Source organism: Anolis sagrei, chromosome 4 (genome assembly GCF_037176765.1).
Source record: "Anolis sagrei isolate rAnoSag1 chromosome 4, rAnoSag1.mat, whole genome shotgun sequence".
In the NCBI taxonomy this organism is placed as follows: domain Eukaryota; kingdom Metazoa; phylum Chordata; class Lepidosauria; order Squamata; family Dactyloidae; genus Anolis; species Anolis sagrei.
The window spans coordinates 185,637,017-185,660,739 of NC_090024.1; the positions used below are offsets into that span (position 1 = coordinate 185,637,017).

A 23,723-nucleotide genomic window follows, 5' to 3' on the forward strand; every position below is an offset into this window, starting at 1 on the left:
TCCACCAGCATGAATACTTCTTCAGCTGAAAAATACTTGCCCTTCGTTTAAACTTGCATTAATAGACATTAGAACGCTGTTGTGACAGTGAAACAGCAAAAACAAAAACAAATCTTAACACTGACCCAAAAGCTGACAAAGAGTGATGAATTATTACTTCTGGTTCCCAGTGTATTATGGCTCTTCACAATTTTGGAAGAGCCAAAATAGCTTGGTGTGGCTTTCTGGGCTCCACAGAACACAAATTCCTTCTGTAGTTTCTAAGGTTTTCTAAGAATTATCTAACTTTAATTTTTTTTCTATTAAATCCTGAATTTTACTTTCATTGCCAATGAAATGATTAATTATAAGTTTAGTAACAGTGTCTCACTTGGCCTCTGGATCATATTCTGCCCATATTTGTTTGAACTCATCCAGGTGATGTGGACCTAATATCGACCAATCCCGTGTGAGGTAGTCAAAGTTGTCCATGATGACAGCAACAAAGAGGTTGATAATCTAAGGAGAAATGAATTGACAAAACATACAGAAACATGGCATGGGCTAATGCTACTGAGCTGGAGTGAAGTCAGCCAACAACTCATGCATCAATCCTTCTATAGCACTGGTTCTCAACCTGTGGGTCTCCAGGTGTTTTGGCCTACAACTCCCAGAAATCCCAGCCAGTTTATCAGCTGTTAAGATTTCTGGAAGTTGAAGGCCAAAACATCTGGGGACCCACAGGTTGAGAACCACTGTCTATAGCACTTCCAGCTGGCTGCTGAAACTTGGCAGAGATAAAGGAAAAAATGAAGTACAATTTCCAGAACCACACAGCCAATGTGGCCACTGAATGGCCCAAAATTCAAAGCTTTTATAAGACTAGTGTGTATTTTTTTTCTTCAGCAAGAAGACTTTATGAATATTTCTAGTGTTCATAAGAGTAATAGCCAACCTTGAAAAAGAATACAAGAAATATTTGATGAAAATTAAGTTGTGTGTTTTAGTTGGCTAAAATGGAGAGACCCAGCAGAGATCAGACTCACTGCACACAAATAAAGGAGGTTTGATCCCTCCCACTTGCAGGCTCCCCTCCCACTAGTTTTTGTTAAGGGCGTGGAAGCTAAAAAAGGAGGAGACAAAAATGCCCTTGGCAGCTCTGAACATTTCCCCCATTTATAGTCCTTTCCCACCTCAAACAAATGGGGATGGAGGGCAATTTATTTCCAGGAACTTTAAAAATTCCTTATTCACTTATTTCAGGCTTGATTCAGATCAGGTTCCACATGCTTAATTGCGAATAAAGTAATTTGCACATGACACATTTAGAACGTAATTTGCACACTACACATTTAGCATAAAACATTAAGTCTGTTTCAGTGGAGACAATTTTTCCCTTTGCTTTCCACTTTCTTTCAACTTCAGAACTGCTTCTGATTGTATTTGGTTTTGAAGGGTAATACATTAATTCTGGCCCCTGTTGCCTAGGCAAACCATCCATGGTTCATTAATCTAATAGAACTGCAGGCACTTTATCTATGAGAAAGCTTTTTGCTAGGTAGACTTGAGGATCACAGGCAGTCAACTGGCTGAAGTGTGGAGATCTAAGCTAAGGATTCACTAATGCCAATTTACTGAATAGCCTGCTATCAGTAAGGAATGAAATGAGTTACACCTAGTAATAAGACTAAGCCTGGGGAATGCGGGAGAGGGAGCATTTTGACACCTTTCCCTGTGTATTTATTATAAATGGGTGAATCAGTGGATGTCACCGTGACTTCTAATTTAGCCAGTGAATATGCTGATGGAAATATTTACTCATGTTCCATAATAATATGATACCAATCAAGGAAATACACATTAAAAGACAGCAAAAAGAACATACCAAGAATGCACAGAGCATGTAGAAGCTGATGAAGTAGAAATAAGCAAATCCTGTGCCACAAGTATATTCTTCTCCAGGAGCATAGTCCGATTCAGGGTCACATAGCTGCCCATAGCTGGCAGCCAATAGGATTTCCTGCCAGCCCTCACCTGTGGCACACCTGGGGAAAGAAATGAGCTGAGACACAACCATATTTCCAGAACATGTTAACTGGACAAAAGAGTGTATGAATTGTGTATTGTGCTCTTTTGTTTTGAATTGTAGATTGTTGACTGTTTTTATCCTGTTGTAAACCGCGTTGAGTCGCCGGCTAGGCTGAGAAACGGCGGTATACAAATAAAGTAAATAAATAAATAAAATAAATAAATACTATCAAAAGTGGATAGACATCTGTACTCCTGAAGTCTAATTCCATATATTGTAAAATCACAAGCAATCCTTTGTCTGTATTTTCGAAACTTTGATTTCCAAGTTGCAGGAATTAAAATTGGGTGGGGGTGTTATTAAAAACCCATAAATAAGCATCATCTGTGACATTGTAGGGTGAATAAAATATCAAGTGCCACTATTCATATTAATTGCTCCAAAGCTCTATTCTTTGTGATGCAGATGGTATGTATTGGCACTCATTGCAATTTGTCCTGCAAGTTGTAAGCCTCAAAAACAGAGCCAATGAACACAGCTGTTTAACAATAAGCAAGAAGTGATACAAGGACATACAACGGGTGATATGGTATTCCATCCCTTTGATGGAATACCATATCACCCTTAATCTGAGATTGGCACTACAACATTTATTTAGGGTGATACATAATACATAAGAATTTACTTTACTTTCTATTATCAGTGGTCAGACAGATCATTGCCAGTAAGTTTAGAGCTATGACATAAATGCAGGGGCGGCTCAACCCATTACACAAAGTAAGCATTTGCAGTATAGTTGATTTTGCCCAGGGGTGCTCTTGAGACGCTCTTGGGGGAAAACAGACCTTGACATATGCAGGTTGTAGTTACTGGGATGTATAGTTCACCTACAATCAAAGAGCATTATGAACTCCACCAATGATGGAATTGAACCAAATATGGCACACAGAACTCCCATGACAAACAGAAAATATATATCAGTGATTGGTTTGGGGGGGGGGGGGTGTCAAAATACTTTTTGCTTACCGTTGAAAATTACCTAGGGCTGCTTCTGCATAAATGTGAAGATTATTAAATTTATCAAATCCATCCGAACAAATTTTATAGAAATGGGAAAAAGCATGCTTTTGCTATAAAATGCAGTTTTCCAAGCCCTGTAACTGAAGTGATTTGGTACATTTTGATAGTTCTGATCTGTACGTAATATTCTACTCTTAGTCAACAGTGTGCTATCTCATATAATTCATTTTTTTTCTTTTCCTTATTCTGGATTTGTTTTCTTTTGGAAACAAACTCTACAAATAGTTTGTGATTTAGCAATATGAGAAAGACTGACATGGTAAGTAAGACAAGGAAGATAAGAATGTCTTTGAGGCAATGCAACTCCCATTTATTTCTTACGCAAATCAAACCAATGAGGAAAACAGTGATATTCCACTGACCCATTGGACTTTTGGAAAGGATTAATAAAACAGAATGAAATATTTTAAAGGAATTAATTTTTAATTTCAAAATTATGAACATATAACACATCTTCTATGTAACTATTGTTAATGTTTCTATCTTTGTGCTCTATTTTTAAAGTAAATATTTGATTTTTTTAAAAATAATAAAATTATTTAAAAAACAAAAAATCATAGAATCGTAGAGTTGGAAGAGATCACAAGGACCATTAGTTCAACCCCCTGCTATTCAGGAAAATATAATTAAAGCACTCCTGACAAATGGTCATCCAACCTCTGCTTAAAAATCAAAAGTTCCAAGATTGGAAACTAGTCTAGGTGTACCTCATTTACAGATTACATTGGAAGGTCTGTCAGGGAAAAGTCCTATATTGGAAGATGTCCTCTATATGGAATGTTGTCCAAATCCAAGATTTAAATAAACCAGGGAGAGTGGATGTCTTGAGATTCCCCAATAATTATTAGGTTCTGAGTACTAGACTAAGCAGGCATGCAGATGATCAGGTCATAGTCTTTACCATTATGATGAGATATATTGTAGTAATTATTTCTAAATGTGCATTTGTACATAATACATTAGCATATAGACGCTTCATGTAAATCAGTATTCTTTTCGTGATGTATTTTTTCTCCTGTTTATCAAAAAAAGGCTTACCTGAACAGCATCAACACTGCTTGTGGAAAGGTCTGAAAGTTGTTGTTCCGATTTATTTGAGTTCCATCAACCAGAGCAACTTTCCCAAACATCTGCAAATAAGAAGGTTAATCATTGCCAAGAACCTATTCTTGTGCTAGGCATCTATTCCTGTTGTGGGTTTCTCTGATAAATCTGTATCTTTATATCAGTTTCCTTACTGACACTGTGAGTTTCTATTTCAGCTGTTTAGTTGGGTGCTTCCAGATAGACAGCTCCTAGTATTATAATTTTAAAAGCTACTATTCCATCCATCTTTCCTTAAAAGGTAAAAGAAGCAGTAAGGAAATCATGAGATGATTGCGCCAGCCATGAAAATGGAATTACGGCTATGATGGTGTAATGATATGGTGTGATAAAGGCCAAAGCCTATAAAGTAACATGTAATTTGGCTTTGAGAAAGACAGAGACTGAAACAGAGCAAGTCTTCCAAAGAAAGAAATGAAAATGTGATTTCGGATCTCTCTCCTGAGAGGTTTCATGACTGGGATCTTGGACATTTTGCCCCAGGGAAATAAGGACCTTTTCACACTCTTACCTGCATTCCAATTACAGCATAGATAAAGAACAACATCACAATCAGCAGGGCCACATGAGGCAATGCCTATGGGGGAAACATAATTAATCAAGGGTCATACATTACTGCTATACAAAGCAATTGGATGGAAACTGTGAGGAGAAAGGTGGGATAAAAATAAAGTAAGTAAATAAAATTATACCTACCTCCACCTCAACCAACCCTATCCTGCTTTCAGAGTCCCTCTTTCAGCTGGAATAGTGCACATACTCTTCCAGCCAAAGTGATGTTCTTACCTGAAAGGACTTGATAAAGGTCCAGAGTAAGTTTCGAATGCCTTCACTTCGGTTTAGCAGTTTTACCAGGCGCAGGACTCGGAAAAGCCGGAAGAAAGTGATGGAGATCCGTCCAGTTTCATCAGGATCTATGGCAGAGGTCTATGGAAATAGCATGTGGCAGTGAGAGAAAATAAGCAGACAGAAGCAAACTAATGGCTATTCGCTAGTATTTCTGTTGTGTTAATCATATATGGCCATTACAACATAATCATTATCCATGATTTAATTGTGGGTGAGGAGAGGAACTGGCATGAAATGCATTTTGAACCTTGTTAAGAAGATGCTAGAAGGTGCTGACTTGTCTCAGTACTGTTTACCTGAGCTTTCAATACTGAAAAAGCACAGAGCAAGGAGTACATTATGCACTATATTTTATTCCCACTCCCTCACCAAAATTTCACTTTAGCACTGCACCACTATAGAGTCTTGATTTTATCTAGTATCAGACTTCACAACGTCTGAGGATGCCTGCCATAGATGCAGGTGAAATGTCAGGAGAGAATGCTTCTGGAACATGGCTATACAGCCCAAAAAACTTACAACAACCCAGTGATTCCAGCCATGAAAGCCTTCAACTATACATAAAGGTGCTATTCAAATGTGTAGTTGTCCCAATACATGTGGCAGATCAGCCCTTGACTTGATCTGAGAAATAAGATGGTGATCTGGGAACTTTTGGTGTCAAGCAATTATGTTTTTATTCTCCTAGGCTTTTGAAATAATTTTTGAATTTATTTCAGAAACTAAACTATGCTTTATTTTTGTATGATATCCACCTGAATGAGGTGTATGACTATTATAAATAAGAAATAAACAAACATACCTGTGATGTGGCTGCTCCAGCGTTGGTGGCCTCCTGGATCATCAGTGGTTGGGTCTGTGAACATATCCCATGGCAATAAGCACACCAATGGTTGCAACACAGGTAGAGCTAGGGGCTCAGGGTCAACAGCATGCTAAACTATGGGATGGGATAAAACTACATTGTTGATTGCATGCCGATGAAGAATACAGGAAGATTCATGCCATCACCATTACACTGATTCCCAATGGTAATTCCTTCCTGGATTAACAGAGTGTCACCATATGAATTCTTGGACTGCTGGCTTTAACTGAAACAAAGAATGTGTCTGAACCATCAGAACTTATAGGGACAGCATGGCAAGATGGAAGTGAAAGGAAAGGTCACAAGGCATAGCATACAGGTTGGCAAAAAAGAAGGTAGCACTGGATGATCTGGTCCCATCACAAATGAAATCTATGCTACAAGTGAAAACTGGAGAGATACTATAACTTGAAACACATCTCCCAGCCTTAGGAACAAGCCTTAGTAGTTTGGTGTGGCTATGAAGAGCAACTCGAACAAATTAAATTAAATTTTTCTCTTTCATGGCAGTTAAACTAGTTGAGATTTGTAGCAAAAGTATGTTCTAACACTGCAGGAAAAAAGCATATCAGTGGCTATCTAACAGTCAATCTCATGCCATTTCTGCAGACTAGTTCACATGTGTCGGATATGAAATAGGACACATTCAGTATCAATATGACCCATAGATTTATATTTCTGCAGAGTAGCAAAAGCATTATTCAAGGTTTCATTTGATAGTGCATACGCTAAAGAACATTCTGCTTTGACTGTATCTTCTTCAATAATAAAGCTACACAGTACAGTTTTCAGGCTGGATTGGGAATGAAAATGGGATTTTATATATCTTAGAGACAAGCTTGCAGGCATTTGCTGTACATCAGAAAGCAAAACTGGCAATTGTATTGCTAACGCTGTTCCTGCCATCTGCTTTGTAGGACTGTTCTCTCTGTGAAATTATGGGGGGAAAACATCAAAGCAGTACTCGATATTTGGCACAAAAAGCAGACTGCAAGAAGCTGTTAGCACTATGCAATAGTACACTTTACAGGTCTTAAAGATGGTATAAATAATATTACAGATTCTTGCTAGTCATCTATGCATAATATGCAATGCTTTATTTCTGAGCAAGCCATAACAATCAATTTTCTTATCTAGACATCTGTCTTTGCTAGATGTGTGGGACAAAGGACAAACAAAGGAACAACAATTAATTGCCTCCAAATCTTTTACAAATTCAATTAATTCAAGGCCATTTCTTTTTGGGTTGAATGCTATACTTATATTTCAAGAAGTTGACAGGTGGTAGCCTTGTTCCCACCCAGGTCCAATGTAATCTCCAGAGACTGACAACTTACTCTCTCCTCTATTAGAGGGCTATTTCTGAAAACTCAGTGTTGTCATCAGTCTCATGCAATCCACACTAACACAGCAGGACATGACAATAAGGAATGGTCTAGGAAGGGAAAGAAAGGGATATATGAACAAAACAGATGGTCCACAACAAGCTCATGCAGATGATATTTACAATGCCATTACAGCCACCGCTTAGGCAGTACAATCCACCACTGGAAGCAAGAATTGTCTGTCAAGAGAATAAAAGAATCAGGAATTCCACAACTGCAATGCAAAGATATAGGAATGGGAGTCAGAATGAGTTTGAAGGACAAGAACAAGGAAGGAAGGAAGGAAGGAAGGAAGGAAGGAAGGAAGGAAGGAAGGAAGGACTAGAGGAGTGAGAGAAGTCTTTTTTGACAGAGTGAGATTATAGAAGGTACTAACTATGACACCTACAACAAGAAAGACAGGTGGATGGAGGAAGGAAAGAAGGAAGGAAGGAAGGAGTAAGAGGAGTTCTGTTTGACAGAGTGAAATGATGAAAGATGCTAACTATGCAGTTACAAGACAGACAGGTCTTGGGAGGAAGGGTTAAAAGGAAGATATAGGAATGGGAGTCAGAATGAGTTTGAAAGACAATAATAAGTAAGTAAGTAAGGAAGGAAGGAAGGAAGGAAGGAAGGAAGGACTAGAGGAGTGAGAGGAGTCTTTTTTGACGGAGTGAGATTATTGAAGATACTAACTATGACAACTACAACAAGAAAGACAGGTGAAGGAAGGAAGGAAGGAAGGAGGAAAAGAAGGAAGGAAGGAAGGAAGGAAGGAAGGAAGGAAGGAAGGAAGGAAGGAAAGAAGGGAGGGCTAGATGAGTGAGAGGAGTCTTGTTTGACGGAGTGAGATTATAGAAGATACTAACTTTGACAGCTACAACAAGAAAGACAGGTAGAAGGAGGAAGGGATAAAAGGAAGGGATAAAACAATGGATGTAACAAAGCAATTAGATACAATAAAGACATGATCTTGGTCAATGAGTGGAAGCAAAGATTGCTAAACTGTAAACTGTATAAATAGCACTAAACAGTTCAACACAGCTCCTCCATTATTACTGCAATTTTTAACTGAAGCACAGAAAAATCAAGAGATCTAGTTTACATGGAACTGGGAATAGCCCTGAACACAGGGACATTCTTGGCCATTTTGAAATATTCATACGTTCATCTGTTAGATGCCTACATCCATCTATGTTGCATGTCCAGCTATAGCCAGCTAGCCAGATAGTAAAGTTTATATTGTGTTGATTTGCTTTATTACTCTATTTTGCTATTGTAATGTATATTCTGATGCATTTTGTATTTTGTGTTTTACTGTGTTGTATTGTATTTTTAAAAGGGCTTGGTCTCATGTTAGCCGTTCCTAGTCCCAATTGGGGAGATGGTGGCGGCGTATAAATAAAGATGATGATGATGATGATGATGATGATGATTATTATTATTATCTGGGTTTTTAATAATCATAAAGGATATCATCTTTGCTTATCAGAGCAGGAAATTTATGAAATCAATGTATCAATATAAATGATTTCAACATTAGGGAAAAAGAGAGGAAGAAAACACAGAAAGCACAAACTTATCAAAATGGCTAAGTTTACAAACTAAAGATACAGTATGCTGGGATGAAGAAAACAGGAACACAGAGGATGCCTTTCCATCTTATGGAATCAAAATAGGACTATGTGATTCTGCCAGCACCAGGGGATGGGGGAAACTTCCGTGATAATCCTGGCCCCTTCTGAGGTTTTTTCAGCCAGTTGCCATTCAAAAGGAAGTACCATTCTAATATGAAGGTAAAAAGCCACATGAAGGATAAAATTGGGGCAAGAGCCAGTCCTGCTTCTGATGATGACTAAAATAGGAAGTTCTAAGGCAAGGAGAAGAGACAGTCACTACATTCTCAGTGTACATTCCTGAATTCCACTGAAATTAATATTTGTCACCATAATCACTAAGCAACTAGATCTTCCCTTTGGGACTTTTGACGATTTGATCGATAGGTTATACTGACTGATCTTTGAGCAGCTGATTTGTACAACTTCAATATTGGCTGATAAGGTAAGTTTAAAGAAGGGCAGCAGTTTTTTTTCCTGGATGCTGGAGTCTATAAAAGAAGGCAGTGTTTAAAGCTTCATATAGGAAGACATCCTTGGTATGACTTCTTAGAAATAAGGTATTAGTCACGACCATTACTGGCCTAAAGCTAATTGAAAATACAAGCAGTAGCAGTGCACCAAGCACAAGCAAGCACATGAAGACATTTTTAAACCAGCAAGTTCTACTTGTGTATTCTGTACATACAGATGTATGGGGTGTGCACATGTGCTATCTACATATGGTATTTTATGTACTCTATCACTCATGCACATGTATATAAAAAGGGCTGCTTTATATAGCAGTACAGCAGTGATAAGGGACAGGTACACTATATACCAACATAATAAGCTGATATTTGAAAGATGGTTGCCATGGACAGTAAAGCAGAAATTATCTGCAGCTACCATAAGGTAAGGCATTTCAAGCTTCATTTCATCTTAAATTTGCTAGCTATATTATTTGCCATATTATTAAAAAGGACACAGGGATAGCAGAGCAGATGAGGTCTTTGGGGTATAAGTCTGTTAGCTATGATCAAAAACAGGTCTATAGGTGCAAAAGAATCTTGTAGTCAATAAGAGCTTATGCTACTAACTTCGTTCTCTCAGCTAATCTCTAAGGACCTCACCAGATGCAGACCCTCTCCCATTTCCACACACTTCTAAGACATTTCAGGGATAAAGTGCCACAGAGCCCTTCACAAGACATAAAACTACTTTTGGTTGTCACCCATTGCTTTTCGTCCCTGAAATGTAGTTTAAGTGAAGGGAGGTAGAGAGATGGGGAGAAATCACATTCTGAGCTCCTGATGCAGGTGGAAATGGGAGAAAGAGGGAGAAAGTACATGGGATCTGTTAGATTCCTTGGGTCATTTCAGTTCACTGACATGGAACAATGGGCTAATACGAATGCTCCATCAAATGGCATGGGTGCCAGTGAAATAAGTGTTTAAAAAGGGTGCATTAACTCTACTTCACTGAAAGGATCCTGAGGGAAAACGACACCGGGAAAGTGGTGCCTTAAGAAAGGTGTCTTAATCTTGCTTCAGTGGAAAGATCTTGAGGAGAAAGGACCCCAGAGAAAGTGATGCCTTAAGAAAGGTACTTTAAATCTGCTTCAGTGGAAGGGCCTTGAAGGAAAAAATGACCCCAGGAAAAGTAATGTTTCAAAAAGGATGCTTGTTTTAAAAAGTGTGCTGGTATCCTTGAAATGGGAGGAGACATCACTTGCCCGTATGATGAGAATTAAGCAGATGGTTGAGTTAGAAGCCAGAGGAGGTGATCCTGTGTGATAGGTGTGAGTAAATTCTTAGTCTTCTTTAAAGATGGAACCCCATAAAACACCACACAAAGAAGATGTTTTTCCGTACTCCCTCCACTCAATTTTCTCAAATGAAGTCAAATGGTGTGATTAGATCCCTTTGGATACTGAAGTTCCAAACCACGCTGCTTTGTTTATGAGGTCTACAGATGGTACTTCTTAGCAGAGCCGAGTATGGTTCATAACATATACTAAGCGAATTCAATTTGTATGTGTTGTCTATAATTCCTTCAGTTCAAGAATCATATGTTTCTTTCACAAGGAAACTAAAGCTGCTGGATGCTGTGACTCAAAAGTTCTCTTTCGACATGCAGAAAATTCACTTCTCAGCCTTCCCCAACTTGACACACTTCAGATGTATTGGGCTAAAATTTCCATTGTTAACAGTCAGCATGGTCAATGGAGTTGTGGACCAAGTTGGAAAGCACCAAGTTGAGGAAAACTGTTCCATCTTCAGTTGGAGATTGGGAAGCCTATGTTGCCATAGAGTTAGAGCCACTGTCCTCCCCTCAACCTCTTCTTCAGTTTTACAGTTGTCATTCCAAAATGTTATTGTTGCTGCTGTTGCGCCTTCAATCCTAAACTGAACCTTGGCAGAATTTGTTCAGAGGGGGTTTGCCTTTGAGTGTGACATGCCCAAGGGTCATCCAGTGGGTTTTTGTGGCCAAACAGGGATTTGAACCCTGGTCACCCTGTCTCCTAGTCCAATACTCAAACCACCACCCCATCCCCAAATCCCTGCAATGCTAGTTGCCCTTATTTTATACTTACATCAATCTGGCTCAGGATGACATCAATGATGCTACCAATGACTATGAGGAAATCAAAGACATTCCAGGGGTCCCCAAAGTAGCCCTGGGGGAAAAAAAAGATAGTGGTTTGCAAAAAATGGAATTAAGTTGAAGCCACAATAAAAGAGAGGGCCTTTCAGATTGTGCAGATTAATTAGGGTTATAAACAGACATACAACCACACATTCAGTCCACGTGCTAGCACTCTGGTAGGAAGAGTCCCACCAAACATTTCTTTGTTTATATTTAATTGTTTATAGACTGGCTTTTTGGGATGTTCCCCAGCTAATTTGCAATATAAAACTGAAAATTAAAATGTGATTCTAATTTAAACCATTTAACACATAAATCAATTAAAATAAAACACAATATGATATACCTCACTAAAGTGAACAGCATGAAACCTTATTCCATTGAAGAGTGGAATGCATTACTCTACTCAAAATTTCAAGCTGGAAACCTTATACATCCACTTACCTTAGCTTTGAAGGCTATAAGTTTCAGGATCATTTCCACGGTAAAGAGAAGAGTGAAGACTACATTAAAAACATCTGAAAGGTAGTCCATTGTCTCTGACTGATTATAATGCTGCAAAGATGTTTGAAAAGTAAATTATTTATAAAGCCGTGGGAACTCAATTTACAGCCCTCATCAAGGAAATAAATAGCCAGATGAATTAGAAAGCCCTTCCCTTATTGCCCTCTTTATCTGCCTCTCTCATTTTTTCTCTTCTTATTTCTGTTACTTCTCAGGGACATGCCTCTATTTATTCAAAGTTTCTAGCCACATGGCAAGTTTATGAGTCCTCCTGTGAGCATGGAGAGAGTGAGATGTCTACAGAGAGCTAAATAGTTAGATAACTAGGCCCTAACTTAAGTATAAAACTTTAAATAAAATAAAGAGGACTAAATCAGGAAAAGAGCACTGATATGCTCATACAAGACACAGGCTCATGATAAGGAGCAAGCTGATTTCTTTTTTAGGACTCTCAGAACAAAACCCACCAAGCAAGTTCAGTTATATGAAATTGGGTTTAACACACAATGAAGAAGGAATCACCTATACTACCACTACCACCATTATCCCCAAATCCACAGCTTGGAAGGCCTTCTATTCATCCATACCTGCATGCCCAAACAGACAGTATTCAGTGTGATGAGGAAGAACATGAGGTACTCAAAGTAAGAAGAGGTCACAATATACCATATCTTGTACTGATAGGGGTTCTTGGGAATGTAGCATCTCAGTGGATGTGCTTTTAATGCATACTGGACACATTGGCGCTGGAACAAGAGGAGAAGAAGTAGGTATGAATGGATCTAAAAAGAATATGCAATATCATCCATGCTCAGTTCTGTTATTTACAATCATATAGTAAAATGGCATCCCTTATATAAATAGCAAAATCAAGCTTTTCTTTTTCAAATAGTTGTGGAGGGGGAATATTTGTCAAGACATAGATGGTTGCATATGTCTTCTACTATTTCAAATGTCCCAGAGGTTTCCAAAGCTAGTGGGTATAGTTCAAAAGTTCCAGAGCCAGACCTGTTACTATTCCTGGCTGAATTGAATATCTCCATCATACTTAGCATCCACAAAAGAACTTGTTTTCAACCCAGGACCTAATATCTTGAACTATAATACTATGTAATAAAATTTGGGAAAAAATCTGTTCCTGGTATGAAAGTGTTATTCCTGTTTAATTGTGTAGTACCTGTTTTGAAAGTAATTGTTATACTCCAGAAACTTTGTTTTTGTGGCTGCAACAATTGGTTGAGACTCTATTCATTGAAAAACTATAGCAAAAGGTGCTGTAGGATGTCCTGCAAAAACAAAGTTTTTGCAGTTTAATAAATTTTTATGATAGAACCAATTGGGAAATGACATTTATAACCCAGGAACAAAACTGTGTTACATATTGCAATCCAAGAATAACCCTTTGTTCTTTTGATACCATCCATACCCATCTTGCTTAGAATCTCAGCTTGCAAATAAGTTTAGCTTTTTTCCCATTGACCCAATGTACTTTACCTGATTCTTGTCCAGTTCACAGTCCTTGTATTCTGTTTCGCCTTGCTCTTGGAAGGTTACAATGACAAAACCAACGAAGATATTCATCATGAAAAAGGCTATGAGGATGATATAGATGATGAAGAAAATGGCAATGCCCATGCGATAGTTATATATAGGGCCCATGTCTTCAGTGTGGGTATCAATTGCTATGTAGAGCAGCCTGGAAAGAATAGCATAACAGTCAAGATTAATTGGCATGGCTGAGAAGTCATTGCAGAAGTGGGTTGTGAAGATATACTACATGGTACAGGCATGGATAGGGTTAGAGTTATTTTAATTTTAGCAATTTTCTTGCTGCTGCTCAGTTTTCAAAGTATTCACAAATCAAATCTTACTCTGTAAAATATGCATATAGATGAGGGTTGCCTCAAAAACAGCCTTTTCTGCACAGAAAATGTTATGTGCAGAAGAAGCTGTTTTGTACACAGAAAGTATTGAATCTGGGGAGCTGCTCTAAGCTCACATATGCTTTCCTGCACAGGAAATATCATTTTTTGCCTAGAAAATGCCATTTCCTTGGCAAAAATATCGTGTGGATTTTGTGCAGTGTATGTCCCAAGCTGCAAAGTTTCTCATCAATCTAAAATTCTCCTTGTTAGATGATGTACACGATTTTTGTACAATTTTCTGCATTTTTAAAAATATTATTTCAATCCATAATAACACACAACAGAGGCATGCCAGCTAATTCATAGCAGTTTTCACCCTCTCTCATAGTAGATTTCACACTCACTTAGGCCATCCTTCAAAGGTGGATACAGTGAAGAGAGACATCATGGCTGAAAAGACATTATCGAAGTGAAACTCATTGTGGTGCCATATCCGCTCCTTTAGCACAACTTGTGTTGGGTCAGCATCAACATATGTAATGTAGTGTCCACTGAAATGTGAAAACCCATGTAAGTTAAATACAAAGAGCCTGGGCCTACTTATGTTATTGCAGAGCAATCCTATGTATGTCCACAGGGAAGTTCGATGGACACTTATTCTAGAATAGAATCCAGTACTGGACTGCAGGCTTAATTCCACTCACTTTTCATTAAAATAAAAATGGATTTTGCTCATGTTAAGTTTCTAAAATGGACTAACACAAATGTTCACAATATTCCGTATGTCAGCTGCTTTGTTGCTGGACATAATAGCAACAGCAGCATAACTATGGATATTGTTAGGTTAAACTTTTATGAAACATTTTTTAAAGTCTGATTTGATTATGGGAAACAGTTGTTGGAAGAATCTACTGAATATCCCCTATGGACCTCTAGGCAATTTAGAATCAAGAAATAACTCCAAACTATGCATCATATTGATCAGGAAAAGTTCTAAACTAGCTTGAGGAGGTTACCACCCTAATTCCTGAATAGATTCACATAATCTTTATCAGCTTCACATTGTTGCCCCTAATCCAGCATATCACTTCCTCCATTCATTAGTTTGGCACCTTAAATGTTTATTTTGATCCAGTATTATTTTCATGTAATCTGTTACGAAAACCTGAAAATATTATCTGACAGTTCTCAGTGGTTTCATGTTGCTATTAAACAGAATTAGAAAAATAATTGAATACTTCAAGACCTGACATCACAGGTTCTATGGAACTTAGGGCATTATCACATCATGCTGATCATACCAGGATGACCCTACATACATTTAGTTCCATTTTTGCTTCAGGAAAGAAGCCTTATGTGCAAGGAGTATGAAGCTCTCCACTGCTTCTTCTTTCCATTGGTGCCACTTCTCACTCTTGGCACACAGGGCTTCTTCCCGTCTCTTTGCCACTTCTGCCTCCACTCTTGATGGTGCCAAACAGTCCAGAGAGAGAGAAGCCATATCCCAAATCCAAAGTTTAGGTTTTCCAGCCACTCCTAGCAGGGAAGCTGAAACTGGTCATAAAAGAAAGTTTGCTTCAACTGTAAAGATTGTTTTCCCCTTTGTAGCTCAAATCAGTGCCAATGAATTATGTTGTTCCAGATTTCTCAACTGCTGCCGTTGCTCCTGAAACTTTTTTTTCAGTGATGGCAATGACAAAGAGTGGCAACCCAGAGAGGAAAAGCTATGAACATCTATTGAATGGCATCAAGGTAGCAACAACGGGAAGGCTTTCCAGGAACTGGTCAGGGCAGCAGGGTAGCAACACAAAGAATTAAAGCTGGGGTGAAAACTAAAAAAAAGAATTCCCAAAGTTGAAGCAAAAAAGAGATATTTCTTACAATCAGTACTACCTTTCCCCCTAAAATTACAGCTCTAGAATCAATAATCTTAGAATCAATGGCATCTTACAACTGATGAAATACACTAGTTTTGATTTACGTTCTGTTACGATTATATTGTTCTGAATAGCAGAAGAGGATTGTAATCAGTAACCAGGGAGTGGCTTACTTGCATTCAGATGCAGTCAATTTGGTTATATCCGTACAGCTGAAAAACTTCCCCTACGATTAAACAGAATTCAAAAGAATTATTGACACTGTTGTTTAGAGGTAATGAAGGAGAGATTGGTCATTTTTCTACTTAATTAATGTTTAATCAGATGAACAAGTTAGTGAAGTCTAAGAAATGAGATTCTCTTTAGCTACACAATGGAAAGTACAAGTTGCTAATGGAGCGAAAGAGGCAGCAAATTCTAAATGGAGCATCTTGTCCTTGTTGTTGAAGTAAAGAACAGTAAGCATTGTGGGAGTAGTAGCAGGAGTTAGGATCTTGCCAATTTGATTTACACATTGACTGATGGGAAATAGACATTACAATAACACGATTATGTCTCCTCTCGGGAAGTACAGAATTTACTGCCCATCATCAACTCTCCTTAATTGTGTTCAAGCTAATCCTTCCTATATATACAATGTATATGGCCCTTGTTTACATCAGAGAATTATGCCAAAGTATGCCTACTCCAAAAATAAAGCTAGATATTATATCTAAAAAACAGAGAGATCTAGTAGGTACTTCCTGGATTCATACCATATGAAAACCATTGGTTCACACTGAAAATGAAATAATCAAGTTTGAGGAATTTCACATAGCTGGAGATAGGTAGGTGTTTCTACCTAAGCCTTTATTCATGCATGATAGTAATGGAGATGAAAACCAGTCCCCTTCTGTCTCCTCATCTTCTATCTCCTCATCTTCCAGAAATAAAAACAAAGGCTAATCTGCATTTGTCAGCAATTAGTATGCATATTGAAAAGGGATCGTTCAGACCCATCCCAAGATATTTTACTCTCAGAGACTGATGAATAAATGGTACCATTTAACCCAAGATAAAATAAATTGTGGCCAAGTTATTTTTTCACCTAGAACAGAAAATTCCATGATCATTTACAACCTAACATCTATGGCAATAAAAATACAATAATATACTTTCAACTCTTTTGTAACACTACCAATAAATTGCCTGTGGTAAAATGTCTAACTCTTCATCATGGTGAGGGTAGGGTTTATACCTGGAATTATCTTTATTCATTGAACAAGAAACATGGTCCCAATTTTAGTCTGGTGAGTTGAATAAAAAAAGTATTGCTTTAAACCATCAGCTGCACAGCACTTCGTGATTCTGATATTTGAGAATGATTCTGACTGCAGCCTTCCCCTTGAGTGTTTCATGAAAAATTCTGATGCTTTAGTATGTCTTCTTTAATGAGCTTCATTGCAAAGTTTTTTTATATACCATGAAGACACTAACCCAGCTTATTGATATTATTCAAAGGTGAGAAGATAATCAAGGATAAATTATTTCACATAGTCAAAGACACATTGCATACTATTACATTTAGACCAACTGTGTTGTTGCAAAGGAAGCCAGATGTTGATACATCTGCAACTGCTCTGGCAATGACCTCTACTGATACCTTTTATTTCTTTTTGGATAGATTCCCCTTTCAAGGCTGCATTTCCCCCACAAAGACAGAAATTATACAGGCATTTGGTGTGAGGCCTGATACTTTTGCATTTCTCCAAACACTCATGGCAGGCCTGCACTCTAATGGACACTTTAGATCCAGGTGTTATAGAACCCTTGGAAAAGGGTGCATTTTTCCAAGGTTAAGCCTTGAAGTCATCAATGCTTATTTAGATTCACTGGCCTTAAGGGATCTCTTGTTTCTTAGACTTGGGGACTGTCTCCTTGTTCTCCATTATCTATTTGTTGGTACCAATGGTTCCTTAACCTCTAGAGCAGTGGTCCTCAACCTGTGAGTCCCCAGATGTTTTGGCCTTCAACTCCCAGAAATCCTAACAGCTGGTAAACAGGCTGAGATTTCTGGGAGTTGTAGGCCAAAACACCTGGGGACCCACAGGTTGAGAACCACTGCTCTAGAGCCATGTCCACATTATTGTATGTTTAGGGTCATGACATATACTAGTAGAGTCGTTACTTTACACATGAGGACTTCTATGAAGGCCACACTTAGTTATACAAGTACTTGAAACAGACCAAAGATATCTGGCAAATCCAACTTTGGATTACAAGTTCAGGAAAACAAGAATAAATACAGTACTTAAAATAGCAACTCTGGAAGCAAACATAATTAACTTGATTTGCACAGAAAATCCCTCAGTTACAAACTTACAGAACAGAAAGAAGCAACAATGTTTTTAATATAACAAGGAAAAAACTCACCTTGAATAGCTGCACTCCAATGCAAGCAAACATGAACTGGAGCAAAAACATGACTAGCACAATGTTACCGATGGTCTTGATAGCTACAAAAACACACTGGACTACATGCTAGAAAAAGAGAAAGAAAGAGTTGGGATGAAATATGTCTACCCATGATTTTCTAAATATTCTCAATAATAAGCAAAATACAAGAATGGTTTAACATAATTTATTTTATTTATTTACTACACTTCATCTTAGCAAAAAGGCAGAGAAGCGATTTATTATTTATTTATTTACAACATTTAGATGCCACCCTTCTCACCCCGAAGGGGACTCAGAGCGGCTTACAAGTAATACAATATATTATATTCTTACTATAGCACAATATTAGTATTATATATTACTATATTGTACTATACCATTATACTGTAGTATTATTAATAATATTACATGTAATATAAAATATATAATTATACTATCATATTATTACTAGTATTATATTTATTACATTATAATATTATCAATATTATATGTACATACAATATATTATATTATATTTCTGAAACTTGTACTAATTGAATGCCACAAAAGCATCACACCCCACTTGCAATTACCTATTCCCAGGTTATGCAATAAATCAAAACATTCCCGTCATGACTATGCTTACCTTCAGCCCCTTTGCTCTGTTAATGGCTCTAAGTGGTCGCAGAACTCTGAGTACCCTTAGGATTTTCACCACTGAGATGGCACTAGACCTGTGGCAGAAAAATGGGAAGATACCTTAAACATTAGGCTTTTGTGATTGTAATATACAGTTTCAAACTTGCCTATCAAAGCATCATTTGTCTTTATGATATCGTCTTTAGATGATATGGTGTTTGGACTACTTTTAGAGATGGAACGAGGCATATCACGGCTTGGAAAATTAGTCATAGAATTCAGCAGGACTTGCCTAATCTCCAGGGTACCTCAAAATAATTGTTCAAAAGACTAGCATCTCTATTTTTTTGCCCTGAGACTCTTGCTGAATTGTTTTCAAATCCTCAGGTTCAGAAAAGTGAGCTTACAATTTCCATCAAATGCATGTTGTAAAACAGTGGCAATATGGGAACCACAATCTGTACAGTTCAAATACCACTCTCTCTGGTATCAACCTTAACATGCAGAAGAAGGGCTTGAATGAAATCAAAAGACATTATGCAAATAGTCATGCCTCCACATTTGTTGGAGTTAGGGGCACAAGACTCCAAGAAAGCAGAAAATTCATGAGTTATTTTTTTTCTTCCTTAGGAATCTCTAGGTCCACCAATGTCACCCTATGGTTACCTTCTGCAACACCTAGAGATTTCTAGAGAAATCATATTAATCAAATCCTACAAATGTGGAGGGCTGATTGTATTCCACTTTTTCTGCTTAATTTTTTTTATAGTAAGAAAAATTCAGAAGAAGCAACAAGAAAATATGCAATGTTGAGAAAATGTAAGCTGTCATTGTTTAAACTTCATGTTAAAAATTATACACAAATACACTATAAGCCTCAGTTGAATGCTCTGTAATGAAAATGGAAAGAAGCTAGGCACCTAATATCACCTTAATTGTACCACTAGCTGAAACAGTTAGCTAAAGTTAATAACTGAACCTAAGACCCTTTGAAGAGGTTTTGTGAGAATAAGGACTTCATCACACACAATAAAATCAGTGCTTCTACACATTTAAGAAACGGCTACTGACAGAGCCCATCACATGACGCAAACTTGTACCTTGGTTTCCAGGTATTTCACCACTTTTAAAGTGTGTTTTCCCCCTACACTTCCTAAGTTGATTGGCAATTACTTCTTTTTAAATTTTCCATGTAGAGATATGTAAAAATGTGAAATTTAAAGTGTGGTGGGAATTCCCCATTGTCTACTTGTAAGGAGAATGATGACATCAATCTGGAGGGAGAAGCCAAGATCCTTTCTTCCACCATAATCTTCAGAGCCGAGGAGGAAGGAATCGTAATTTCTATCTTTTTTAACTATGTAAATTCAATAGTTACCTTTTGAATTGAGAGGTATCTGTAGTTATAAATTGTAATATAGAATAATATAGGATAGAAAAAAACCCGTGTAATGATCTTGTGTTAAAAAGTACTTCTGTGAGAACAAACATAGAGGATTTCTTCAAGTAAAAGAAAATGAGGGAGGAGACAGAGGGAAGAGAATGTCTCCCATGTGATGGGAAGGAAAATTGATATTTTAAAAAGAAAGTTGAAGAAAAACATGTATTGGTGGGAGAAAAATTGTTTAATTTCCAAAAGCTTAAGGAAAAAACAATGATCTCCAATGCTTTATTTATTGCACGGGATGAAGTCCTAACAGTGGAAGGAAAAAGCAGAACTATATAGCTAATAAAATCTTTGCAGTATTTAATTGCAGGAGCTCACTGCACCTCCAATTTCAAACTGGAAAGATAATAGCAGGAAATGATATTTCACTTTCAGTATTTTGATTGATAAATAACATCAGTTGTAAATATTGTCCTTTGCTTTGAATGCTTTAGTCCTCTCCACTCTTTTAGACTTCACAATCTGACATGCCACCATTATATAACCTCCCCATAGTTCTTCATATATGGTATATCCTTAATATATTTCATAATTATCATTACACTGTGGCAAAATATATACACTCCCATATGATCACATTACACAGATTCAGTTATCATGGAGACATAGCTAAACATCAGTACCATTTTGCCTCTTGAGAGAAATGACATTACAGTATTACAGATTGTCTTGAACTGCACAAGGAAACCAGGAAAGACCCATTGGAATCCCCGTCTCTCTATTGCATGCTTACTCAATGCCCATGGAGATGAGGGAGACTGCGACCACAAGCAAGTCCAGGATGTTGAAAGAGTTGCGACAGAAGGAGCCTTTGTGAAGGAAAGCACCATAAGTAGTCATCTGTTGGGGAAAAGAAGCCATGGTTAGTCTGTAGTAGATCCATTTATTATTTGCTTTGTGAGATAGCTAAATGATGGAGAATGGACCATAAGCTCAGGCAGTTAGCAATCTTTCATTTGGAGGCTATTGGTACTCTGTAGTGGAGATATATTCTTGTGTAAATTGATTTCCTGTATAAGTCAAGGGCAGGTTTTGGGTTTTTATATTCCAAAATGGTCCTCTGTGTTCGAGTTCTGTCAGTGAATATAATGTCTTTAAATTTTCTACTTTTTCTGTTTCTCTATGCTTTTCATTTTTCTGCCTTTAATTAATATTTCGGCAATGACCATATGTATATTTCATTTCCTCTTACATACATGTGTGTTTTTATACCCAGAGTTGAATAAATCAAAAGTTTTTTCACAAACATATTTATAATTGAGACAAGTAATCATTACAGTAATGATCAATGATGGGTGATCATTACAATAATTGATATTATCATGGATTTTCATGTTGTCGATTGTGGGCATGTGTTGATACATTATTTCTAAGGCTGAATTCAGATATAGACCTATATTCTAGGTCCAGTGTACAATATCAATTAATCTAAACACAAAACGGTCTTGAAAACCACATAGTTCCACTTAGCTGAAGTTCTTCACTAAGGCCCTTTTTACACTGTCGTATAATTGATTATTAAAGCAAATAATCCACATTGTCTGCTTTGAACTGGATTATAAGAATCTACACTGCCATATAATCCATTTCAAAGCATATAATCTGGATTTTATATGGCAATTTAGAAAGGGCCTTAGTATGCTAAATCCCTTAACCCAGAGTTTCTCAAACTCTTCTCCAGATGTTTTGGACTTCAGCTCTCACAGTTCCTAACAGCTGGTAAACCGGCTGGGATTTCCAGGTGTTTCTAAAGTCCAAAACATGTGGAAGACCACATTTTGAGAAACACTGTAAAAATGATACACAAATGAAAATATGCAAAGAAGAAGCACTTTGTGAGAGTATATATAAATATATGTAACTCACCTTTAGAATGATTTCCACTGTGAAAACAGAAGTGAAGCCAACATCGAAATGCCCTAGAATCTGGAGAAAACCCCCATAAAGAAAGATGATGTTTTTTGACAGTAAAATTCATTTGCAAACATTCCAAGCGCTCATACAAAATTGAAGAAAGGAACAGCTCCTTAAAACATGGATTGGATTCTGTGGTGAAAATCAGAGCCAACAGCATTATTTAAATGCTGATTAACGGAAGCACCTTGTTATTCATTCACATGGCAGAGTTTCCACAAATTCCCATGAAATTGCTCTAGATCTATACAAGCAGCTTCCTGATTCCTACAAAAGCTAAGGATTACAACTGTTTTCTATTATCCTCAATGCATAAAGAAAAAGTGGTTATATTGCACAAGAAAACACAGGTGTACAGAGGTACAAGCTGTGAAACACTAAGTAAACAAAAGCCCAGTTTTACAAAATTGTAAACTCTCAAAGTTGTACAATTCTCATAGAAAACAAAACAATGGGGGCATGTTTGAAGATGGGGAATATACAGTTTGGAAGGAGTTACATCTCTGCAGATGCTGTAAGCTAAATGCACTTAGAGCTTTCTTGAAGGGCTTTCAATAAAGCTTGATGTGATAACAGGAGAAGTTAGGGTAGCTAGCTATCTTACTCCAGTCTCAAGCAAGACAGGTTTATGGTGACAGAATCCATTTTAGGAGCCTCGTGTGGAAATATCTCTAGGAGCGTCAGTGGCAATATGGCCAAGATCCATCCTCTATTCTTATGCTGATGTTCAGGGAAAGGGTGATAGCACCAATGTCCCATCCGGACAATGGATTGGGCTGAATCAAACCCAGTCCAGTTGGTCAGACCACTCCAAAACTGTAGGAAACTCCACAGTTTCCAGCAAAGTCTGAAGCATCCCCAGACTTTTCATAATGCAGGACAAAGTCAGTTCAAAGTTAAAAACTCCAATAATGTGCATAATGAAAACAGACAGCTTTCCATTTGCACTGAGCCCTGGGATTCTGGCTTGTGTAGACAAACCCCAAGGCTTTTATTACTCAGGCATTTAAAATATTGAAGAATATATTTAACTTTTTACTATTTCTTTTACTATAGTTACCCCCTGCTTTTTAAATTACGGTTGTTTATTGAGTGTGATATTGTATACCATTGTAAGTGTTATTTGCTCCTTGTCATTGCTTTTAGCATGTTTTTCCAAATAGTTTTTGCCAAGAAAAGGGCTGCTATAATTCATGCAGACCACTTGCAGGTCTGTCTGTACATCTGGTGTACCATGCTAGTAACACAACTGCTTTGTAGTCACCTTATTCCTGAAGGAGTCAGCCCGTATTGGATCCTCAGCTGCCAGTGAGATACTGCTAAGCAGAATGAAAAGGAGGATGAAATTGGTGAACCAAGTAGCATTCACAATTCGGTGGCACAGCACACGGATCCTGAAAAGAAGGTTGGGGGAGAGAAAGGAGAGAGAGGTAAATTAATACTTGTGCCAAGTTACTTATGCAACGTAGTTATTACATGTGTACCTTTTCTTCCTCCCTGACATTTCTAGTAGTTCACACAGCTAGTCCTACGACATTTGACAACCAA

The 23,723-nt window shown here is 37.5% G+C and overlaps 1 protein-coding gene across 2 annotated transcripts in view; it reads right to left on the reverse strand.

The window, feature by feature from the left end:
* Positions 1-23,723, reverse strand: part of CACNA1S (calcium voltage-gated channel subunit alpha1 S) — an 85,983-nt gene that overhangs the window by 13,493 nt on the left and 48,767 nt on the right. Inside the window, exons 18-35 of one of the 2 annotated variants that reach the window (XM_067467968.1) lie at positions 23,440-23,569; positions 22,128-22,187; positions 20,995-21,101; positions 18,822-18,909; positions 18,173-18,280; positions 15,934-15,986; positions 14,288-14,434; positions 13,513-13,714; positions 12,606-12,764; positions 11,959-12,069; positions 11,462-11,545; positions 7,414-7,470; positions 5,844-5,897; positions 4,979-5,119; positions 4,704-4,769; positions 4,127-4,218; positions 1,865-2,024; positions 371-498 (exon numbers count right to left, since the gene is read on the reverse strand). In XM_067467968.1, coding sequence (XP_067324069.1) covers positions 371-498; positions 1,865-2,024; positions 4,127-4,218; positions 4,704-4,769; positions 4,979-5,119; positions 5,844-5,897; positions 7,414-7,470; positions 11,462-11,545; positions 11,959-12,069; positions 12,606-12,764; positions 13,513-13,714; positions 14,288-14,434; positions 15,934-15,986; positions 18,173-18,280; positions 18,822-18,909; positions 20,995-21,101; positions 22,128-22,187; positions 23,440-23,569 — 1,947 coding nt within the window. The remainder of the gene's footprint in view (positions 1-370; positions 499-1,864; positions 2,025-4,126; positions 4,219-4,703; positions 4,770-4,978; positions 5,120-5,843; positions 5,898-7,413; positions 7,471-11,461; positions 11,546-11,958; positions 12,070-12,605; positions 12,765-13,512; positions 13,715-14,287; positions 14,435-15,933; positions 15,987-18,172; positions 18,281-18,821; positions 18,910-20,994; positions 21,102-22,127; positions 22,188-23,439; positions 23,570-23,723) is intronic. The other variant, XM_067467970.1, reaches the window with a different exon arrangement.